General features: G+C 37.7%; 1 protein-coding gene across 3 annotated transcripts in view; it reads right to left on the bottom strand.

The window, feature by feature from the left end:
- The window catches only part of Dnaaf9 (dynein axonemal assembly factor 9), a 152,484-nt gene that overhangs the window by 68,420 nt on the left and 59,586 nt on the right, over positions 1–24,478 (bottom strand). For 2 of the 3 annotated variants that reach the window (XM_046433259.2, XM_046433261.2), the window contains 7 exons: positions 21,865–21,963; positions 16,069–16,124; positions 13,151–13,286; positions 8,322–8,403; positions 6,842–6,878; positions 3,373–3,460; positions 2,115–2,191 (listed from right to left, as the gene is read on the bottom strand). In XM_046433259.2, the coding sequence (XP_046289215.1) occupies positions 2,115–2,191; positions 3,373–3,460; positions 6,842–6,878; positions 8,322–8,403; positions 13,151–13,286; positions 16,069–16,124; positions 21,865–21,963 (575 nt within the window). The remainder of the gene's footprint in view (positions 1–2,114; positions 2,192–3,372; positions 3,461–6,841; positions 6,879–8,321; positions 8,404–13,150; positions 13,287–16,068; positions 16,125–21,864; positions 21,964–24,478) is intronic. The other variant, XM_046433260.2, reaches the window with a different exon arrangement.

Genomic DNA, 24,478 nt, shown 5'->3' with positions numbered 1-24,478 from the left:
ATCCTAGCTTTACACAGATTTACCTCAGTTATTTTAGATACCTCTCCCTGGGTCCCATGCCATCAGAAAGTATGGAGCCAGTATCTGACTCCAGGCCCTGCCTGCTAGTTCTCAAGGGCTATCTTGACTCTTGCAGACTGCCTGTGGCCCTCGACTGGCATGATAACACTTCTGCTCCTCAGCCTCTATATACTGTCCTGAAACTCCTGCTCTTCATCAACCTTGAGTCAAACTGCCGGTTTTGCTCTACACTCCAGCAAAGGCCACATCTCTGCTACTCACAGTTTGTTGCTAAGGAGCCAAAGGCAGGGCTAGGTCTTCAGAGCTGAGGAATAACCAGAAAACCCTTCTGGTTTACTCTTTGTAAAATAAAGTTTCTGAATAATATAAGCCAAATTTCATGCCTTAAGAAGTACTAGTTAGTAACACACTAACTTCAGTATACATTCATGGCTCCCTCCACCTTCCTCTCTAGGCAGGTGATCTGCTAATGTGATGCAGTGTAAGTCCTCAGTAAAGTAACTCTTGTGGAGAGAAAAGAGCGGGGCTCTAGGTGCAGGACTGACTCTGGGACTCTCCTCCCATTACTCAGTGTTTTCTCCATATGCCTTCTTCCAGTTAGGGTGATACACTCAGGCCTAGGAAGCTTTGGGTTTGAGAAGTGGCCCTGCAAAATCCCAAGGCAAAGGATAAATAGAATGACTATTTCAGCCAAGTTCACTATAATAGTAAATAAGATCTACATACCTAAACACTCTATTAGATAGACAGTTTCAGGAAATAGATATAGAGGCTGCCTATCCTGTCTAACAAGTTATAGCCAGAAAGTGAAGGAACTTTCATGAACTTAGACATGCCAGTAACAGACAATGCAGAGCAGCACAAGGACTAATGGAACAGGTTTCTCCTATCTGTCCTCTTCCACAGCCAAAACAAAAAGACCCAGAAGACCCAGGGGAAAGGAGACCTGAAGCAAAAGGAAGCCTTGCACCACTGAGTTCTACATCTTCTGGAGCTACAGCAATAGAATAGAATTTTTTTGTTTGATCAACTGACTGATATAACTATCAAACACTTCTTCTCATTATCCAGGGTTGTAGGTATTAGAAAACATGGGTCATGGGAGTGGAGGCATGATAGCACACCCCAGAAATATGTATTCATTCTTCCTTCCTTCCTATCTATTTTGCAGTGCTAGGGACTGAAAACTATCTATTTATTTATTTTGAAGTGCAGGGAACTGAATTCATACTAGGAAAGCACCATATCCTCAAGTTCTAGGAGTCTTTTTGTGGGTTTTTTTTGGGGGGGGGGGGCAGGACTAGGGAAACCTAGGAATGCTCTACCACTGAGCTACACTCCTAAGCCCTTTTATTTTATTTTTTTGAGATATGGTCTCATTAAGTTGCTGAGCTGGCCTTGAACTTATGATCTTCCTGCCTCAGCCTCCTGAGTTGCTGAGATTACAGGAAGGTGCCAATATGCTTGGCCCCAGAAGTATTCTTAAACTCTCCTTCGCATAAAAGTACACAAAGTGATCCTCCTGTGAGATGGGGATTAAGTAGACTGAGTTCATGAAGATTTAGCTCTGTACAAAGTCCTATAAGAGATACAGAGGGACAGGCAGGGAGATGTGATGGAAGGCTGCAAGAAGTCATATTTCCAGAGCATCTAGTCCCAAGACTCAGGGTTTCTATCATCTACGAGGCAGATCAGGACTATGGTAAGTCTCTTCTAAGCAGTGACTATCTTCATGTGCCAGCTTCCTTCCCCCAACAAATCCATCTCTAAGGTCCCTGATTTTACCCTTCTAACTTTATTTTGGAACCAGACCTATGAAATCTCCTAAGGTTCTGGTATGAATCTGCCTCACATTCTAGCCTCAAAAGATGTGCAAGTGTTCCTCATATGGTTCCTCTGGTTTTGGCTCTTAGCTTGTCAAATAAAGGCCTGATCACAAGTGATTCTCCTTCATATATATCATTATTTTTACTGAATGTTTTTACTGAAACATTTCTCAAAAGGAAAATGGAATATAAATTACATGGGTCAAGAGTATTTTAGAAAACAAATCAAAAAAATTCCTTGTAAAAAGAACATCAACCATTGCTTACCATAGGGCTGTCTTAAACTGAACCAGCTCAAAGGAATCTAACTCAGATACCAGAGTCTGCTCTGCTACCTCTTTGGCCTGTTGAGAGAGAGAAAGAGAATGAATTAGCTTTCAAGCAGTAAAAAATACACATATCACTGACAGGAAGGGACCTTCTAACAGTTGGCTGGTGCCTTCTATGTAACTACTCTGTATACATCAAGAGACTAAAGTGTAAATAAACATCATGTTAAGGGAAACAGGGCTCTTACTTTCTTCAGGCCTGGCTCATAGGAAAAAAACTGCTTTCAGGCAGATGGGCACTGGCACCTGATCTGCCAGAGAGATATGAACAGCTGGGGTGATGCTGATAGTATGTGAAGTCTAGAAAAGGGCTCCCCGCTCCCCTAACTCTAGTAGAGGGACCACTGCTCTTAGTTCCTGCCAGACACTAAGAATATTTAAATAGCTAGAGTTACAAAAGATCAGTTAGAAAACAAAGGTGTAGGAACAGAAGGGTATCCCATGGCTTTGCATAGGCCCTATGGTAGGTAGAAGTTAAAGGGCTGAACAATCTTGCATCAGTACGGAGATTCCAGGATTCAAATTCAGTGAGGAGGGGAGATGGTAAGGGGCTGGTGACTATGTCTAAGGTCTTTCTCACATCTACATCATACACAACCTTTCCAATATCAACTGGTTTCCTTCAGGAAAGGTCCTATTGGCATTGGGAGGCATCAAGCTGACTCTTCTCATCTCCTTACTATGTCAGATTTAGGAATCCAACTCAGCAGGCCAGGTTAATCATGAAACATCAAGGAAGAAAATGGTCAGAGACCGAGGACACGCATGCTTGTCTAGGAAAGGCAAGTCAGATTTCCTAGTCTATAGTTGATTTTTTAAACACTGGATTATAGGAAACCAAACTAAGTAGCTCAAAAAAAAAAAACTTACCTAACTATTAAAACTCACAGCAGAATAATCTATAGTTAACGTCTAAAAGCATTCTGTTTAAACTGAACATAACAATGTACTACAGAATGACTTTAACACAACCAGATGTCTACAAAGAAGTGCTGATGAGTTGTCACTGATAAAACAACAGCAGCATGGCCATAGGCAGCAGAAGCTCAGCACTCCACAGGCATCTCTGCCTGCTGCCATGGAGGTCCGAGTTCACATAAAAGTTGAGAACTCCAGATGTCCAAAGATAAACAAATGGTTAGGATGCTTTACATTAAATAATGACCACGGAAAGAGAAACATGGTATTTAAATTACCTTTGTTAGACTGGAAGCTTTAGCATAACATGCAATGCCAGCCAAAACAGCCTCAATAACAGCAGCATATATCTGGGACAAGAGCCTACTTTAAAAACAAAAAATAATTGTTAACTATAGTAACATGAGATTTCATCATAAGCTGCATGCACATAAACAACAGTCCCCAAGGAACTGATTTTTAAATAGAATGATAAAAGTGCAAAAAATGAAACTCATTGAAAAAAGAAACTCACTGAAAAACGAACTCTTAAGTCATATGCCTATTTGATTTATACTTTACTCTTGTTAAACCATCTTAAAGTTAGCTCCTCTGAATTCTGCTCGAAAGTCCAACCTTCCCTGTTTGGGATCAAAGAGAATAAAACTAGTAGGCTCCCTGAGCACCATATGTACAGGGGCAGGTACCCACAGATCAAAAATCCTTCAGGGATGGGATTGTGGCTCAGTGGCAGAGTGCTTGCATCGCAGGTATGAGACACTGGATTCAATCCTCAGCACCACAAAAATAAATAAATAAAATAAAGTTATTAAAAAAAAAAAAAAAAGAATCCCTTCAGTGCAAAGATACACACTTGAAGCTTTTCCAGGGACTAGTCACACCACATCTAAACACTGGCTGCTATAGAACCCCAGGGCAGGAACTCTTAGAGAGCAAGAGAGATTGTCTGGCTGAAGGGAGTTCACTTAAATTCAGATTAAACAGCTGCAGGCCACTTTCTAAGCAGCCTGCCTGATCAAAAATGTCAAGAAAAGGGTCTGGGGATGTGGCTCACGAGCGGTAACGTAACGAGCTCGCCTGGCATGTGCGGGGTGCTGGGTTCAATCCTCAGCACCACATAAAATAAAATAAAGATGAAAAAAAAATGTCAAGAATGCTTCTGAGAGGATCTCTTATCTTCCCCTCAATCCAAAGCCATTATAAAAAGGTTTTCTTCTTTGCTAGACTGAGACTTCCACAAAGGTATTCAGAAAATCCAAGTCTGGTCCCCTTTATGGAAGAGTTTCTGGAAATTGCTATTTTGGGCTAGATAATTCTTTGCTGTAGGGTCTGTGTCTGTCCTGTGCATTGTATGAGGTTTATTTAGCAACATCCCTCACTTCTACTCACTAGACACCAACAGAACCCTCTAGTTGTGACAATCAAGTGTCTTCACACCTTGTCAAATGTGCCCAGGGTTGGGAATATAGGGGTATGAGGCAGAACTGCCCTTGGTAGAGAACCACCTGCTTTACAGAAAGGAGGCCCAGGCTCTTCTCAATTAAGACATTATAGAGAGAAGGTGCTCATCCACATGGAAAAGGCTCATCTGAAAGGCAAGGGGAGGTGCCCAGCAAGGTACGAACATGGCCTCACAAAGAATATGTCTATTTTTAACCCTGTAACAGGAAGAGGAAGCAACAGGAATTTGAAAGTGGGCAGAAACACAAAAATAATCTGGTCGAATTCTCTTACAATGGTGGAAGCAAGCAGAGCCTCTTGAGGTGAAGTGGGCTATCTAAGGGCACAGAAATTCATGGCAGACCTGAACTCGGCTCTACTTTCGGCCTGGTGCCTTTCTGCTGTGACATATCACCCTGCCATCTCCTTCAATTCTTCCTTGGCTTCTGCACCTCCATTTCACAGCCAAGAGATTTTAGTTGGGTTGAAAAAGAAAAAGGGACAGAGTGTTCCATAGCAAAACAACAACTTCAGAGAGTAACATATCCTGAAGACTGCTGGCCAGAGCAGAGGGTCTACCTAGTAGGAAGGACCTGGCAGGGACACTGTCAATGAACTTTGCAACTTCCAGGTGAGAACACAAAAATCCTCCATACCACCACACTAGGGTAAAGTTTTATAATGGTCAACCCCAAAGACATGTAAAAATATCCCCTTCCCTGGCTTGACTCAAACATCAGTCAGTCCAGCATTGGACAACTTCCCTTCTTGGCCTTCCTTTACACAGATCCTAAGACAAGAGCCCCACACACAGGCCAATACCTGGCTACTGACCCTTAAAATGGACTGGGTAGTGCTGCTGTTTCCTTCACTAGGACTCCACAAGGCCCAAGTTCCACCAGCTCTGTGACTTTCCTGACTTGGGCATAAGTACCTCTTAATACCAGGTCCTGATGTAGGGACCCAATGAATTTGGTTTAGGCAAAATGTCTAAGGGTCTCCAGAATGAAGATCCTGGGCAGTGGCTAAGCATATCTGTCATGGAGGCACAAGCAGGCACAAAGCAAGATTACACCCACCAACATATGAAAAAGTGGTTGGATTGCTGCTAAAGTGAAAAAAAAAAATCTGCAAAACAAAACTTTCTAGGCACTAATTAAAACAACAACAACAAAAAACTTTCTAGGCATTATAATTATAGTTCAGAGTCTCATGCTTAGGCTGGGGTTGTGGCTCAGCAGTAGACTGCTCACCCAGTATGTGTGAAGCACTGGGTTTGATACTCAAACCACATAAATAAAATAAATAGATATAATAGTGTTTATTTATCTATTTATAAATAGATAATATAAATAAATAGATAAAATAGAGTTTACTTATTTATTTAGTTTATTGTGTTCATCTACAATGAAAAAAAGTATTTTAACAAAAGTCTCATGCTCTACTGACCAAGCTAGCCAGGCAATTATAGTTAAGTAAATCTAAACGCATATGGAGTTTTTTTGTTGTTTGTTTTTTTAGAGGAATAAGACTCTTTATTGGGACTTCCTGAAGGGAGACACAGCACTTACCTGCACTATACTTTTCCCAATTCAGGTTTGTGGGCCCTGCCCTAGAGATTCTGATTCAGTGGTTATGAGAATGAGTAAGGGGAACCTATATTTTAAAGAGATCCTTAGATAATTATTTCTGACTTGTCACTGCTGGTCTTTAAGAAGTACTGATGGTCTGAAGAAGTTTATTATGATCGTATTTCTGAAGGAGTATACTTTTTGGAATTCAGCAGTTTCAACATTAATGAGTTTATTTCCTGTCTTTGGTTTTCTGCTGAGAAAGGTCATCACTAGGTAAGGCCTTTCTAAAGTTGCACAGCTGAGATTCAGACTGCAGCTGTTTCATCAGCCTGAGTGTCAAGTCCAGAGAACACACTTCTCAGGCCACATGGAATTTCAAAGAATCTTCCAATGTATTTCAGATTATTTTACTTTTAGATAAGCCCCCAATTAAAAATGCACTATATAGAAAACATATGAAGGGAAGTTATATCATGTAAATGCATGGTGTGCAGATAGGAAGACTCTGGAGTTCCAGAAAAAAGAGCAGATGGCAAAGCTGGCAGGGTCCTCTGATATGGATTCCAAGCTGACAGACAGGTGCTGGGGACCACCTGGGAAACTATGTAGAAATGTTCACTTCATAACTAGATGTCCTAATCACTGATAATCTCTATAGGAAGTACACAAAGCAGCCACAACCGAGAAATGCAACTTTAAAAAAGAAAAAAATAAGACAAATATGAAGACTTACATTTGTTCAGTTTTCTTGGGCAGCTTGTCACTGCCACCTGTGAAAGAACACATGTATTAAGAATGTGACAAGAGCACAGAATATGCAAACACTATATAAGGAAGTGGAAATGATCTATCCATCTATCTATCTATCTATCTATACATCTATCTATTGTGGTACCCAGGATTGAAGCTAGAGGTGCTCTTCCACTGAGGTATAACCCCAGTCCTTCTTGTTTTTTTCATTTTGAGAGAGGGTCTCACTAAGTTGCTGAGGCTGGCCTCCAACTTTTGATCCTCCTGCATCAGCCTCCCGAGTTGCTGGAATTACAACAGTGTGCCATCTCACCTGCTTAATTTAATTTGAAGACATTACCAAGAACTATATTTATTTTTCTTTTAAGTTAAATACAGTATAAGCACAAACAACAATGGAACCTGGCTTCTTCCAATATCCTCCTGGACCTTCACCCTGACATTTCCTACTTTTACATCCTACTTAGCATCACTACCTAAACATCAGAGATGTGCAGAATCTTAGGCTCCAGAATATTTATACTTTTAAAACTTTGAGGTAAACAGGCTCAGTTCTGTTTCTTTCTTAATTTTATTAACTATCTGACTCAAGATAATTTTTTTATAAGAATGAGACTTTTTATTGGGACTTCCTGAAGGGAAGGGCATTTTTCCAGAGTTTCCTGGCTTATTTGACAATACCCAGGAAAAAAAAATCTGGCTTCTGATGTACTATATCTTCTGGGTCCACATTCATTCTTTTTTTTTTTTTTTTTTTGTGGGGGTGGGGGTATCCGGGATTGAACTAAAGTGTTGGGGGTTTCTGGGACTGCACTCAGGGACACTCAACTTCTGAGCCACATTCCCAGCCCTATTCTGTATTTTACTTAGAGACAGGGTGCCTTGCCATTGCTGAGGCTGGCTTTGAACTCGAGATCCTCCTGCCTCAGCCTCTGGAGCCGCTGGGATCACAGGCATGCACCACTGCGCCTGGCAACACATTCATTCTTTAAGTTATGCCTGCAGCTTCTGGGATACCCCAGCAAGCAGAGAGGCTCTAGTCAGCCTGGCCTTTTTGGATAGCACCACATCATGTGCCCAGCTTGTGGGTACTCTTCTATTATGGCCCTTTGTCACATTTCTCACAACATTCAGGTATTCATCCAGCTAAGTCATTCATATTCCCACTGTAGCCCATATCTCCTACTATCTCAAACTAGATCTTCTTTATTTGACCTTTCTTCTGACACTGAGTCCAGGATCTTACACAGGGTTAGACCTCTAAACCATAGGTTGAACCAATGATTTTGCTTCTGAAATATTCTGTAATATGTTAGGCACAGCAACTCCCCAGAGAGGGAGTAGGAGTCCCACAGATTGGTATCATAAGTTTCTAAGCAAAGTAGTGAATTTTATGTTAACTTCTCATCCATGGGAGAAACCATTTACTAGGTAAGTTAATGAGATGATTTCCAGGGACTTACCCAAGTAAGGAATGTGAGTAGCTCCAAAAAAGTAGGTCCTTGAACATGCAAGAGGTCCTTTTGGTGAGACACACTGTGCTACCTGCATGTCAGAAAATATTAAAAATAAGAAAAGTAGCAGAGACTTAAGTATAAACTGCTAGAGGAATAAAAAGCATATAATCAGTGGAAATAAAACTTATTTAACCAAAACTGATTTATTATTATTATTTTGGGGGGAGGTACCAGGGATGGAACTCAGGAGCTCTCACTCAACCACTGAGTCACATCCCCAGCCCAATATTTGTATTTTATTAGAGACAGGATCTCACTGAGTTGTTTAGCACCTCCCCGTTGCTGAGGCTGGCTTTGAACCTGCAATCCTACTATCTCAGTCTTCTGAGCCACTGAGATTACAGGTAGGCACCACTGCACCTGGCTTGATAATGTTATTTTTTAAAGAAACAGAAGAGAAGATCACCTTTAATTCTGCTTTTTCCAAAAGTATCTTCTCTGTGTGTATATGTAGGGTCCCCCTGTTCCACCCTTGGCTATAATGTGAGGCTGCTGTCAGCTACTCAATTAGCTCATTGTGCTAATGAATTCACAATTCAGAAGTAAAAACATAAAAGGTGTTTTGACGGTCATTAATATTCAATCCAGAGCTTTCATGTAAAGACCTTTGCCCACAAGACAGGCAGAGGCATGGGGCAGCTATAAAATCAGGAAACCTAGGTCCCCACCTTCATTTGGATTTCATCTTTGAATATAGCCCTTGTAGAAAAGAAAGTAAGTTTTTCTAGGTTTTAAGATTTTTATTATTCTTTCCTTTAAGATGTGCATTTATGGACTGGGGCTGTAGCTCAGTGGCAGAGTGCTTGCTTAGCATGTGTGAGGCACTGGGTTCGATCCTCAGCACCACATAAAAATAAGCAAAATAAAGCCATGCTGTCCATCTACAACAAACAAAAAAATTTTTTAAAAAGATGTGCATTTATATCTACATAAATATCTCTAGATATAAATGGATGTCCAATATCTCATGTAGGTTCCTAGGAGAGCAGGTACAAAATAAAAAACATGCCATCATAAGAATAAAGGAATGTAAATTAGTATAATATGTAAAAAATAGCTAAATATTCATGACTAATCATTTCTTTTATTCTAATTAAGGAAGTCACATGAGAATACATAGCATTTTACCATAATACTATGAATCCAAGGTACAGATTTGAAATGAGAACTTCTTCTCCATAACATTCACTATAGTGAATGTGATCAATATTGCCATGACAATGAAGGAAAACTCATGTACCTATTCATAATTGTTGGCTAATACATTTTTTTTTAAAATCTAGGGCTATTTCCTTAAAGCATGTTCCTTGTGTTTCCAAGTTCTTCCATATTAAAGGGTTTTTTTTTTTTAAGGTGTCATGTGTTTTAAATCTGCTTCCTTAGGTCATATCATAAATTTGAGTCAGCACATATTAACATCAGATTTACTTTAAAAAGTAAATTGAGACAATTTCATATATAATGTAAATGCTTAAGTTATCTGGGTTTACACATTTTACATGGCACTTATTAATTGTAAATTATTCACAAGTCACACAAAAATGGAAAAGATGAGTACATTACCTTGAAATACAGCTGTTTTTTCTCTTTACATTTTAGTTTGAGAGGTTTTTACTGATTCATCATTTTCAAGGTCACTGATTCTTCCCTTGGATATGACTAATCTACTGATAAATCCATCAAAGGCATTTTTAATTTTCATTATAACTTTTTTTGGTTCCAGCCTTTCTGTTTGATTTTTTCTTAGAGTTTCCATCTCCCTGCTTAACACTATTCATCTATTCCTACATATTGCCTACTTTTTCCATTAGAGCCCTTCACATATTAACCGTAGCTATTTTAAATTCTGTGTCCAGGGCTGGAAACATAGCTCAGTGGTACAGCATTTGCACATCATGTGTGGGCTCTGGGTTCCATCCCCAGGACTGTAAAATGATAATAATAGCTATTATCATCATCATCATTATTATTTTTGTCCGAAAATTATAAAATATGAGATACAAGTTGGTTCTGAGGGTCACATTAGCTTTTCACACCATGTTTTTTATTGCCTTTTAGAATACTTTGTGATTTTTTGTTGTTGTTGTTAAAAGCCAGACATGATATATTAAGTAATAGAAACCAAGGGAAATAAGTCTTTAAATGTGAGATTTTATGTTAACATGCCTAAGAGTTGGGTTCTGTTCAATGTTTTCTGTAGTTGTAAGTGCTAGGTGTTTTGATTCCTATACTGTCCTTAGATCTGTCTCTCTTGTTATCTTTGGGTTTCCCTATGAATTCCCCCTTATATACTCTTGTGCCTTGCAGCTATTAACCACCTGCTATTAAACTGCAGACCTGCTGCAGTGGTGCTAAGGTAATGGGGTAGGAAAAGCATTCTATAATCTTGTGATTAAATCTCAGTCTTTGAGTGGGCCTGTATCTGCAGGCTTTGACCTTTACAAGTGTTTCTTAGCTCTTTTCCCTCTCTCCTAGGTGAGTCAGGAAGGCCAGAGTGTGATAGAGTCAAAGAAATGCCCTTTTCCCCAATGGAATAAGGTTTGGGTAAAATTGTTTATCCTGGAATGTAGGTTTTGCTATTGAGGACTTTGTTATTATCTTCCTTATATTTCAAAACAGTCACTCTTCTTTTTCCCCTACCAGTCATACGAGAATTGGTTTGTTTTGCTCTTTACCATGTGAACTTGCAAGGGTTCAACTAATATAACCCATGGAAATGTGACAATCCTATGTCCCCCAGGAGTTTCTCACTTTCACACTAGTCCACTTTCTACCTGCAGAATTTCACTACGATTACCATTTAAGTGTTCCCACAAGTTTGTAAAATCAGTGGTTTCTGCTGCAGGTACGGAGACATGGGCTGTGATTCTCTGGATTTACCTGTCTCTCTAGATTTCAGAGTGGCAGTTTGCCTTGAGACCTTAGTTCTCTGATGAATCCAAGAAAAGTCATTGATTTTCAATTTATTTGGCTTTTTTCTTATAAATATAGGGATAATTTCCAAGTTCTTTACACATCAGAGCTGAAACTGAGAGTCTTCTCTGAATCTTACTGAAATCTTAACATGTTAGAAGGCCTCCTCCAACACTGTGTCAGTGGTGAGCAGGAGGACCTGCCTCCTCATTACTACCCGGTAGGAGTGCAAATCCAGGTTCTCCACTCAGCTGCTACTGACAACTGGCATGTGCATGTTGGGGGGGTTATATCAGTGGGAGCTCAGGTTCCCCACTATGTCTCAGCTGATACCATCCCAGAGTTTGGAGGGTAACAAACACTATGGGTAAGGAAGAGGCCTTGCTACTGCTCAGTGGTGATAAAAGTCATATGATTCCCCATTGGCCACCTGTGATTCTGCCCCAAGAAGAGCCCTCTTGCTATATGGTGGGGTGGAAGAAGCTATTATTGTTATTATTTTGCAGTCCTAGGGATGAAACCCAGGGTATTACACATGCTATGCAAGTGCTGTACCACTGAGCTATGTCTCCAGCCCTGGACAGATCATTTAAAATAACTATGAAGCTCAGGCTCCCCACTGGGCCTTCTATGACACTATCCTGAGCAGAATATGGGTGGGGATGGCAGCTCACCCCAATCTGGCAAGCAAGGAAATCTAGGGTCTCCACTCGGCCTTTGTGGGGAGGGTTGGGGCAGAGGTGTACTTTTTCTGTAGGGCTTGTATATAGAGCAGTTATTATTTTAAAGTTTTCTGTCTTACTAGGCTGTACCTTTTCTGATCCTCTGAATATATCTGGATATTCTTGAATATCCAGTCTGGATATAAGGAAAAAAAAACATAAGAATTCACTATCATCTTATTTCCTGAAGTCTTTAGCCATCCTGCTTCCTTCTCTGTACCTTTCAGAGTATATTTGTGTTTGTTTTATATGAAAGGTCCCATGTTTTTAATTGTATTTAATGAGAGATAAAGCATGTATACATTATACACCATCTTTGTAGAAGCAGAAGTCAGAATTGTCTCCTATATTTATTTAATTTGTGTATTCAACAAATAATATTACACAGAGAAGCCTGTTCCATCTGGCATTTTCTGTGTATTCCAAAACTACTCAGGGATTTAAAATGGGGTCTGAGCCTCTATTGACAGAACAGCAAAGTCCTGACAGCCCATCCTTTCTGATATCTCTATATCCTGAGCTGGCTTAGAGGCAGTTCTAGAATCATAACTCAGAGAGACTAAACTATATCACCTGGGTCACACATTCTCCAAATCTAAATTTAAAAAATAACAACACCTACAACTCTGGCTTTCCTGATAGCCAGAAACATTTTAAAAATATTTAACATTCCATTAAGATAGCATAAATGTTCACATTCATTAGAGTCCCCACATTCAAGTTCAATGATCTCTTTAAAAGAATGTAGCAGAAAACATACTATCAAATGCAGAAATCTCCCTGGCACTCTCAATAAGAGAACAAAGATCATCAAGGTTTATGATCTTAAATGTAAGCCAGAACTTCACAAATTTAGGCTTGGTATGACTATTAAAATTGCTTTTAATTTTTTTCCTTCAAATACTTCAAAGTTAAATGTTTTCAAATCACATCTAGTACTAATAAATATTGTATATTTATTTTTATATTTTATAAATAAATGTTATATATTTTAAAATAAATATAAATGTGTTTATATATACATAACATATATTATATACATACAGTTTCCAATCATTTTTCACTTTAAACAAACGTCAGACTCAGGGTTAAATAAATGCACTAATTGACCAACAGGCACCAGACAGTCCAGCCACTCACCATGTGTTTAGCAAAGCTCCCACCAGGACCAGTGTTGCGTACCAAATGCCCTTCAGAAGGGAAGTTAAAGTTTCCAGCATTCAGGTTTTCTCGAGTTGAGTGATTACCAAAGAGTACAAATGGCTGCCGATTAGGGCTAGAGCAGCAAGAAAAGCATGTGATTAGAAAACAGATTCCCATGACCTGAGTGAGTTCTTGGATTTTTCTGATTGATGTCCTGAACCTAATGTCCTGGATGATTGGGAAGGGATGCCAGGTGACTCTTACTAGTGACCCAAAGGGATTAGTCATTGAGGAACATAACTATATCCACACTAGACTTATATTTTTTCAACTTAACCTACCTTTTGAGGAACAAGTTCCTTAAAAGTTCGCTGTGCATAATATAGTGATGAAGCAAAACCCCAGTTTTATATGACAGTATTATAATAGAAATACAGGTTTTAAAGCATGATAGTGGTTGTGATCAGACTAGGCAGACAACAGAGCAGTTACCAACTTCTGAGTAACTTTCAGGTAGAAAGGATAAGAGAAGGTTGCAAATAGTTTCATTACCTATATACTCCAGCACCACTTGTCTATCCTCTTCCTCCCTCTCGGCTGAATTCTACCTCCCTCCCATTTTCTGCTCACTCCTCGTTCATTCTAATCAACCCCTCCTTAGTCATTTCATTCATAGAGCTGTTGTAAAAGTCACCAAGTGACTTTCACATGAGGCATACTCTGGCAATCCCAAAGGATTTGTGCTTCCTCACCCCCTAAATCAAATCAACCTCCTGAAAACCATTTATTTAGTTTCCTCCAACCACATGGCCATAACCCCTAATCCCTGCTGCCATCATTTCCTCCCTTAATAACTGCAACGTTTCCTGTTTCACTGCATCCACCCTTACCCTTCTATAACCTATTCTCCAACAGTGATAATATATATACTTTTTACTGGGAATTGAAACCAAGGGGGGCTTTACCACTGAACTATATCTCCTGGTCTTTTTATTTTTTATTTTGAGAAAGGGCCACGCTAAGTGTCTGAAGTTCTCACTAAGTTGCTGAGGCTGGCCTTGAATTTGGATCCTCTTGCCTCGGCCTTCTAAGTTACTGGAATTACAAGCCCGCACTACTGCACCTGGTTGTGACATTAATCTTTTAGATATACAAAGCATTCACTACCTGTTATTCTCAGGAGAAGTACCAAAATTTTGCAAATGGCAAACAAGGGCTTGTATGGTCTAGTCGATTTCTTCATTTCCATGCAAGGCAGTTCTCCTCCAACTCCCATATTCCAGGATATTTCATGTTCTTTATGTCCTTTATGTTCTTGTTTCAGGACCTCTCATCTTCTCCCTTCTCCCAATTATCTCTACTCATTGTTCACATCTCTCCCAGCGGAGGCCAGACTCTCTTCACAGTACCATCAATGTTCTTTTCTCTTTCATGGTATTAATCAGAGTTCGCAATGATATATTTCTATGTGAGTTTATTTAATTAAGGTCTTATTTCTTCAGCATACTACGAACTCCATGAGAGCAGAAAACATATTTGGTTTATTTATTTTCTTAACCATGTACTTCTCTTCCTTGATATGTTGTAGTAAATATTTTTGATGGGAGATATATTTTAAAAGATAGTTTTCTTTATCCCCCACCCTTTCCTTAAAGTGCTCTTAATGTGTGTTGTGTAGAAAAGTCTTTGCATTTCTTTTCATTCCCCTTGAAATAGTACCTTAAGCATCAAGTAAATAGGGGCTTTGAAAACTAAACATGACTGATTTTTCTTCTGAAACTTAATTAAAGCTAAGTGATATTTTGGGCAGAACAGAATGAGTCTGAATCCCCCCAGGGTATTTTGTTTTACTGTTAAGAGTGGACTGTGATTGAGGGAAGAAGAGAGGAAAGATCTATCTTCTTCTTCTTTTTTTTTAAAGAGAGAGAGAGAATTTTAATATTTATTATTTTTTAGTTTTCGGCAGACACAACATCTTTGTATGTGGTGCTGAGGATCGAACGTGAACCGAACGCATGCCAGGCGAGCGTACTACCGCTTGAGCCACATCCCCAGCCCAAGATCTATCTTCTTTTTTTTTTTTTTTAAAGAAGGATTTCTTTTTTTTTTTTTCCTTTTTTAATATTTATTTATTTATTTATTTTAGTTCTCGGCAGACACAACATCTTTGTTTGTATGTGGTGCTGAGGATCGAACCCGGGCCGCACGCACGCCAGGCGAGCGTGCTACCGCTTGAGCCACATCCCCAGCCCCAAGATCTATCTTCTTTATCCATCAGAGGAAGCACTTCCTGTTGATCATGACAAAAATGAAGGAAAAACTTTGGAACACTTCCTGTTCCCCTCTTCTTCATGAGGAGATCCTTTTACTCCCCACAAACCACTATTGTTCTCCTGCCCAGTCCCTGAATTTTTACTCTTGCTTTCCTAAGCTAGGGATAAGGAATCAAAATTCCTTCATTTAGATTTTAGCAGGCTCTAATTCATTTAAAGCTAGTTTACCTGGGCACTGTGGCGCACACCTGTAATCCCAGAGGCTCAGGAGGCTGAGGCAGGAGGACTGCAAGTTCAAAGCCAGTCTCAGCAAAAATCAAGACACTAAACAACTCAGTGAGACTTTACAAAATAAGGGTGAGGATGTGGCTCAGAGGTTGAGTGACCCTGATTTCAATCCCCAGTAACTCCCCTCTACAAAATGCTAGTTTACTATAAAATTACCGAAAAATAAAATACATATTCTTTAAAAAAAGCAGTGAAACCAATGAATTTACAGGGTACAGGATTTCTTACCCTGTGATGACTAAAGCCATACTCTTCTGACTCTAGGTTCTCTAATTGAATGCTCCCAAATTTCACCTTGCTTGTAAGTTCCATTTTTGCTATCACCATTCACACTTCTTCCCTTGGGGACCTTACCTGTTTTCAGTTATATGGCTGGAGATCATTCCATGACTGAAGTAACTTCTGAATGGCTAAAAAGAAGACAATATTGTATATAAGAGCACAATTTTATAAAATAATCAGAAATCGTTCATACATGTATATATGTGCACACACACACTCAAGAGAGCATGTAGAATGTATGTGTGAGAAAGAGGGATGTCAGTAGATTATTCTAAGAATATGGAAGGATATGTGTGGTGGATAGCAACATTAATTGGAGGACACACAGCAAAAAAAAAAGTGAAGAAAAAAAGACAAAAGGCTGCAAAAGTAAAGAAAAATTTAAAAAAATTTTCTTTTCAAATTTATAGTTTTTATTGAAAGAACACTGGACCAACCACCATCTATTGTCCAAATTGCTAATCTTGTAGGGATTTTTCCCCCTTATATTTAGAAAGTTTTTTATAAATTTCCAAAACATGAATGTGTACTAATTATAATATGCTAATTTAAAATTAGCAACAAGGGAGAATCCAAGGAACACAGAAGTACACTGACAGAAGTTTCCTGGGAAACCAAATAAATAATTCTCAGCTTTTGGATACACAGCATTAGGCTAAACACTAACCAAAGCAAACACACGGGGTCTAGTGTCCAGAGAGTTCAAATTTTCAAACAGCAATTATAATACCTCTAGAGAACACTTGTGTTTTTTTCCAATTATTTAAACAGTATATGTTCATTGCAGAACACAATAAAAACCACCACTGTAATCTCTAAGAACCATTAACATTTTGGTACATTTTCTTTGACTCTTTTTTTCCTTCTTGTTTTTGAGGGGGCGGGGGTGGGAGAGTACTGGGGATTGAACCCATGGTCTTGTGCATGTCAGGCAAGTGTTTTACCACTGAACTACATCCCCAGTCCTTTGTATTTTTTATTTTTATTTATTTATTTATTTTTCAGACAGGGTCTCACTAAGTTGCCCAGGTTGGCCTCAATCTTGCAATCCTTTCCACTGAGATGGGTAACTGGGATTAGAAAGATGTGCTGCCACACCTGGCCATTCAAATCTTTTTTTCTATGGCATATTCATAGACTCTATATGATTATACTTAAGTGTATTAAGTAGTCCTCTATTCTTGGAAATTTATATTGTTACTAACTCTTCTATATCAAGATTAATAGTGTAATGAATAATTTGGAGCTCTGAATATTTCCTAAGACAGCTCTAAAACAAATAGGCAGAACTATACTGTTTTTCAAAAGAGTTTTGTCAATGTACACTTTCACTTACAATATCCGAGTGTGCCTATTTCTGGGTCTCATCATCAGCACTGCCTAAGGAATGGTTTAAAGAGATTTGCCACATTGATCAATGCCACAATGATCACTATGTTCTATTTTATATCCCTCTTAAAATTTTTTTCAGATTTTTTTTAGTTGTTGATGGACCTTTATTTTATTCATTTATTTATATGCAGTGCAGAGAATTGAACCCAGTGCCTCATACATGTGAGGCAAATGCTTTACCACTGAGTCACAATTCCAGCCCTTTATATCCTTTTGACTATTTTTTTTTGGGGGGGTACAAGGCATTGAACTCAGGGGCGCTTAATCACTGAGCCACATCTTCAGCCCTTATTATATTTTATTTGGAAACAGGGTCTCATTGAGTTGCTTAGGGCCTCACTAAGTTGCTGAGGCTAGTTTGAACTCGAGATCCTTCTGCCTCAGCCTCTTGAGTCATTGGGATTACAGGCATGTGCCACCTATCCCTTTGATTTTTTAATGAAGTACAATATTTTTGATATGTTCAGTGGCCATATGGATTTCTCTTTGTTACTTATATATTCTTTAGATATTTATGAATTAGAATTTTGGCATTTGTGTTGTTAATTTATATAACACTTTTAAAATAATAATAGTTGAAATTTATTATGGACTTCCCATGTGAACTGTGAAAGACACTTCAATTACTTACTTTTAAGCAATCCTAATAACAACCTATGAGCTTCATAGTATCATCATCTCCTCTCTACAGATGAGTTGACTAAGACATGAAAAGTTAATTGACTTGACCAACACCACAGAGCTAGCGAATTACATAGTTGGGATTTTAACTGAGTAATCATTGAGAAAAAAGATAAAATTAGATCTGTATCTCACACCATACACAATAAAAATCCCTTGTGGATTAGTGACCTAAATGGAAAACATTAAACCATGCAAATACTAGATGGTGAATTACTCTTTAACCTTCAATTAAAGATTTTCTCTGATGGGGATTGGAATAAAATTCCTTGCATGTATTATTTTGTCAAAATTACCCAACTACTATAGTATATTGTAGTGCTCCAATAAAAAAAAATTAAAAAACTTTTCTCTGTACAATGATTTAAAATTTAGAGATGATAAAAGATTGATATTTACATAAAAATAAAAATAGTTTCCATAAATAAAGCAAGTGTGATTAACATGGAAGAAATATTTGGAATATATATAAAGAACTCCTTAAAACTAAGGGACAAAAGACCTAAAAACCTATGCTCTTAAATAACAACAAAAAAACTGTGGTCTTTTGTTCAGTCAATATTGTACCAGGACTGGGGGTACAGCTTATGGTAGAGCACTTGCTATCTATGTGCAAGGCCCTGAGTTCAATCCCTAGTATGGGAAAAAAACTGCATCAATATTAAATTGGGGGGAAAAGAAGACATAAAACAAAATATAAATAATTCTAAACATGTAAAAGATGTTCAACTTACTTATAAGCAGAGAAACCTAAATTAAAACAACACTGAGATACCATTTCTCATCTATAAGACTGTGGAGACAATTTTTGTATGTGTGTATGTTTGTGATACAGGGATTGAATCCAGGGCCTCACACACATTATGTAAGTGCTTTACTACTAAGCCACATCCCCAGCCTAGGACTGTGGAAAAATTTAAAAGTATGACCCTATATTCTATTGGTGAGGCTGTGGAGCAACAGGCACTCTCATATCATTAAGAATGAAAATTAGTACAAACCTTCTTAAGGGGGATTTGGCAATAGCTAACATAATTGTGTATGTGTTTACCTTTTTTTTTTTTTTTTTGTGTGTGTTTACCTTTTGACCCAGAAATCCCATTCCTAGGTGTGTGTGTGTGTGTGTGTGTGTGTGTGTGTATAACATTATGGAAAGATGAGCATGAAGTTATTTACTATGCCACTGTTTGCAAATAGCAGACTGTTGAAAACTACCTAAATATGTATACGTAAGAGAGTACCTGACTAAATTAAGATTCATTTTCAAAATAGAGTATTGTAAATTGTGGCAAAGAAGGAGAAAAATCTCAACAAACTGATTTGGAAAGAGTTCAATTACTTACTTTTAAGCAGATATATATTGTTAAATGAAGAAAGCAAAGTGGAAATGACTCTTTGTTATTCTTCAATGCAAGAAAGATATAAAAATACATATCTGTTCATTTGTGCAAAGGAAATAGAAGAGATAAATCAGAAATTAAAGAGGTTTGTCACCTGTCAGAAACAAAAGTGACACTTTTTTTTTTTTTGGTAGTGCCAGGGATTGAACCAGCAGGGCCTCATATATACTAGGCAAATACTCTTACCAGTGAACTACATTCCCAGGTCTAGAGAGTGACACTTCTGAGTTATCTCTTTTTGAATATCTCTCATTCTTAGGATCACAGTAATGAGAAAGAAAAAAAGAATGCAAAAAGCTGAAGGGCACCATTGAAGTGTGTGAGAATTTTGAGGTCTAATTTAGGAATAACTGGAAGGAGAGAGACAGGAAGCTGAAAAACTATTTGAACAAATAATGTACAAAAAATTAGCAAACTTGACAAAAACTATAAATCCACCAAACTAAGAAAAGAAGCTCAACAAAACCCACATGCGAAATATGAAGAAAATTGCAGCAAGGCATATCATAATCCAATTACTCAAAACCAGTAATAAAGGGAGAAATCTTAAAAATCTGCTACAGGGACTTTCTCTGCTATGTACAGAGAAACAAAGATTAGGGTGAAAGACTTATTAGTAACAAGGTGGGGCTGTGGGGATAGAAAGAATGGTAGAATGAGAGACATTATTACCCTATATATATGTATGATTACACTACTAGAGTGACTCTGCACCATGTATAGCCAGAGGAATGAGAAGTTGTGCTCTATTTATGTACAATATGTCAAAATGCATTCTACTGTCTTGTATAAATAATTAGAACAAATAAAATTTTTAAAAAGACTTATCAGTAACAAAGTGAGAGACAGTAGAGCAACATCTTTTGAGTACTGAAAGGAAAATATTGTCAACTTAGAATCAATACATGGCAAAAGTATCTTTCAAAAATGAAATCAAGATTTTTTTTCTAGATATACAAAAGCTGAAAGATTTCATCAGAATAAGATTTGAACTACAAAAAATGTTAAAGAAAAGTCTTTAGGGAAATAGGATACCAAATGGAAATCCAGGTCTACACAAAGGAAGAAAGAGCGCCAGAGAAAGTAACATCATGGGAAAAAACATAAGATATTTTTCTTATTCAGTAAACCTTTAAAATAGATAATTGTTTAAAACAACAATAACAATATATTCTGGGGTTTACAACATAAGTAAAAGAAAATTCACACTAAGATCAACTCCAGAGGCTGGGGTGTGGTTCAGTAGCAAAGCACTTACCTAACATGTGGGCAGCCCTGGGTTTAAACACCAGCACTACCACCAACCCACAAAAAAATCAACTCCTGCTCCAAGTGATCAGGAGGAGGAGAAGGGATTGTTCTGGGCCACCAGAGAACTGAGTACTGGTGGTAAAAGCCCAAGGTGGACTCAAGGGCAAGCTCAGGAGAGTTGTTGTTCTTTTTTTTTTAATTTGTTCTTTTTAATTAACTTTACAATAGAATGTATTTTGACATATCATGCATACATAGAGTATAACTTCCCACTTTTCGTGGTTATATATGATGTGTAATTACACTGGTCATGTATTCATATATGAACATAGGAAATTTATGTCCAATTCATTCTACTGTCTTTCCCATTCCCATCCCCCACCCTTTCCACCACTCTGCCCTGTCCAATTCAGGAGAGCTCTTCTAATCCACGTTGACTAATTTCTGTGACATATACACACAAAGGCAGTGTGTATACTTTTTGGTTCTCAATCTAGATACTTCAGTTTACTCATGGAGTGTTTTAGTCTGAAACTGGTAACTTCTCACTATTGTTTGCTTATAAAGGCAGTTTGGGGGCTGGGGTTGTGGCTCAGTGGTAGAGTACTCACCTAGCACTCACCTTGCAAACCTAGGCCCTGGGTTTGACCCTGAGCACTACATAAAAATAAATAAATAAAATAAAGGTATTGAGTCCAACTACAACTAAAAAATAAATATTAAAAAAAGACAGTTTGACATTTGAAGGAGATATGTGAAGAAATTATTAACTAGAATTTCTGGCTGACAAAGGCACCACCATACTGAAAAGTGAATATTCATCCAGTAGAGAAGCTGGCACAGGAAAAAAGACAAAACACCCTCAATCCCTTCTGCAGTGCTGGGGATCAAACTCAGGGCCTTGCTCATGCTAGGCAAATGCTCTATCACTGAGCTACATCCACAGCCCCCAAACAACTTTTTATAGAGAGATTGGCAAGGGGGGTGAATTTCTTTATGGCATATAACACAGTTTAAGAAAATGATAATCAAATTACAAAACAACAATAATATAGGATTGATAGTGTATTTTGGAAAAAAAATTTAATAAAAACAACAAATAAATTAACAATTCTTTCTTTCATTGACCCTTCCCTTAACATACCTCGCCTGCCTGAGATTCTGAAAGTTCTAGCAGGAAAGGAATTTCTGTATCAAAATTAGCGAAGAAGCTAGTCCACTGATGTTCCAAAGCAACCAAATCCTGGGGAGAAAATGAAAGAGATAATATTATGAAACAGAGATATTTCAGAAAACCAGAGCCATAAAACTGCTATTGATCTCAAAATATCATATATTTATATACGCTGATTAAAAGGTTGTAGCACATAACTGATGATGCTATCACAAGACAAATCTTTATTTTTTCCTTTTTATTTTATTTTTAATTTTTATTTATTTTACATAGAAAATCTTAAAAACATGAAGTCAAGTGAAAAAAGTCAGATGCAAAACACTACCAGGAATGTGGTCCATTTATATGAAATATCCAGATGCAAAAAGACCACCAAGAATACAGTCCATTCATATGAAATATAGAGACAGAACACAGATTAGTAATTGCTTATGGCTTGGAGTGAGGATACAGAATGACTGCAAGTGGGCATACAGAAACTTTTTGGGTTATAAAAATATTTTAAAATTTGATTGTTGTGATGGTTGCACAATTTTGTAAACTTACTAAATACCACTGAATTGCAAAAGGTTAATTTTTTAAAAAAACAGTAATGACCCTCGAGCATATTAATTTATCAACCTTTGATAGAAGGAAGAACTTATTTATGAAGCACCTAAACGATGGTGCTATGTCCAAGTGCCCAAAAGGTCACACATCATAAAGCTCTGTTCAAGTACAAATTAGCTGACCTTAGTTAGAAGTTAAGTGGGGCCAGGAATGACACAGAGCCCTCTTCTCCCTCTAATCTTCTTAGTAGCCATGTGAATACTGAGAACTCTGCACCCTTCCTGGTTGACTCCTTTATATGCAGCTTCCACTCTCTACTCCATTCCATCAGCTTTTCAGTCTCCTCTTTGCACTCATTCTTGTTCCCAACCACCACACATTGGGTTTTGCTATTAGCTTTTAAGGAATCATCAGCTAACAAAGAACATGCCAACTGATTTGCTTAAGATACTCCTCAAGTAATACCTATGCCCTTATTTTGAAGTTGCTAATAATTTGTACTTCAATTGTATAGTTATCTTCACTGCCTATCTTGCACGGTGTAAGGGTACATATGTCAGGCATCTAGTTTAACACCTTGCTCTCATTAGGCATTCTGTTTACTACAACAAGCTTTGTAGGTTAGATCTTTGCTCTCCTCCATTCTTCTCTTCCAGTGGATGATGCATAAGTACTCAGACCTATAGGCTCTATGCTAGCCATGCACTGACTCTACCACTACATAAAATAAAATAAACCTCTGCTGGGAATACTTACTAAAAACAACAATCTCACTAATGGCTTCTCTACTTAGAGCCCAGAATATTTGTAGACGGATATTTGTGTGTGCTTATATGTGTATGTGTATATGTGTGTGTGTGTGTATATATATATATATATACATACACACACACATATATATACATATATGATACACATATAAATTTCAGTAATCATTTAGGTGAAAATGTTGATATTTTCTGAATATCTTCTATAGAATATGGAATAAAGCATATATATGTATACATATATGTATATACAATCAATGCACCACATAAAGATGTTTGGTTAATGAGGAACCACATACATGATAGCATATATACTCTAGATGAGTAATAGGCTATACCACCAAGGTTTGTATAAATTTATGATGTATGCACAATGATAAAATTGTCCAATGATACACTTCTCAGAATGCAGCCCTGTTGTTAATTGACACATGATTATATACACACACACACACACACACACACACCCCACATGATAGAGAATTTCCTAGCTGTCCACTGGAGAGATCTAGAAGCAATGACCAAAACAGTAGCAATGATCATTCCTAGCATGCAGATTGTGGTGCTGAAATACTATTTACAATGCAAATAAAAAACACAGAACTTAATAGAGAAAAGACTAAGTCCAGGTCTGGGACAGGAATTGTACAAAATTTGTGCCTGAAACATCTTATACTTATCAGCTACTACTCATCATAGTAGCTGGCAAGTAAGTTATCAAGGACTATCAGTATTATGTTAAAAGGACATATGAACCAGTCTGAAGGGAGTTCACTACCCAAAGATGGAATCACTAAAGATGATATCTTCAATGAATATAAGTGTGTCAAATATGTTTAAATCTATGCCTTCAAATTTATATGTATATTTTTAAAACTTAATTGGTTATTTATGAAGAATGGTGAAGGAACCAACTTTACTTTGAAAACTGATAGGTTCAGGCATTTATCCTGCTTGTCCTATATGAACTTCTCACCACTATTTATTGCAAGTTGAACATTTCTCTTTAGAATATAAATGAAGAAGGAATTACAGAATTGAAATATCACCAATGTACAATGGTGAATTAGGGATATATATGATTGTACAGCAATGGTGTTTCAACAAAGAAAAAGAGAATCAATTAAACCTTATATGCTCTTTGATAAAGAATACAATACCCACCAGGTACACCACACCTGTAATCCTAGTGACTCAGGAGGCTGAGGCAGGAGGACTGCAAGTTCAGAGCCAGCCTCAGCAACTTAGCAAGACCCTAAGCAACTTAG

Source organism: Marmota monax, unplaced genomic scaffold (assembly GCF_021218885.2).
Source record: "Marmota monax isolate L192 unplaced genomic scaffold, Marmota_monax_Labrador192_F-V1.1 WCK01_AAM20220418_F8-fsc00014, whole genome shotgun sequence".
In the NCBI taxonomy this organism is placed as follows: Eukaryota; Metazoa; Chordata; class Mammalia; order Rodentia; family Sciuridae; genus Marmota; species Marmota monax.
Note: the sequence above shows the minus strand (reverse complement) of the source record. Positions and strands in the feature narration are given on the sequence as shown.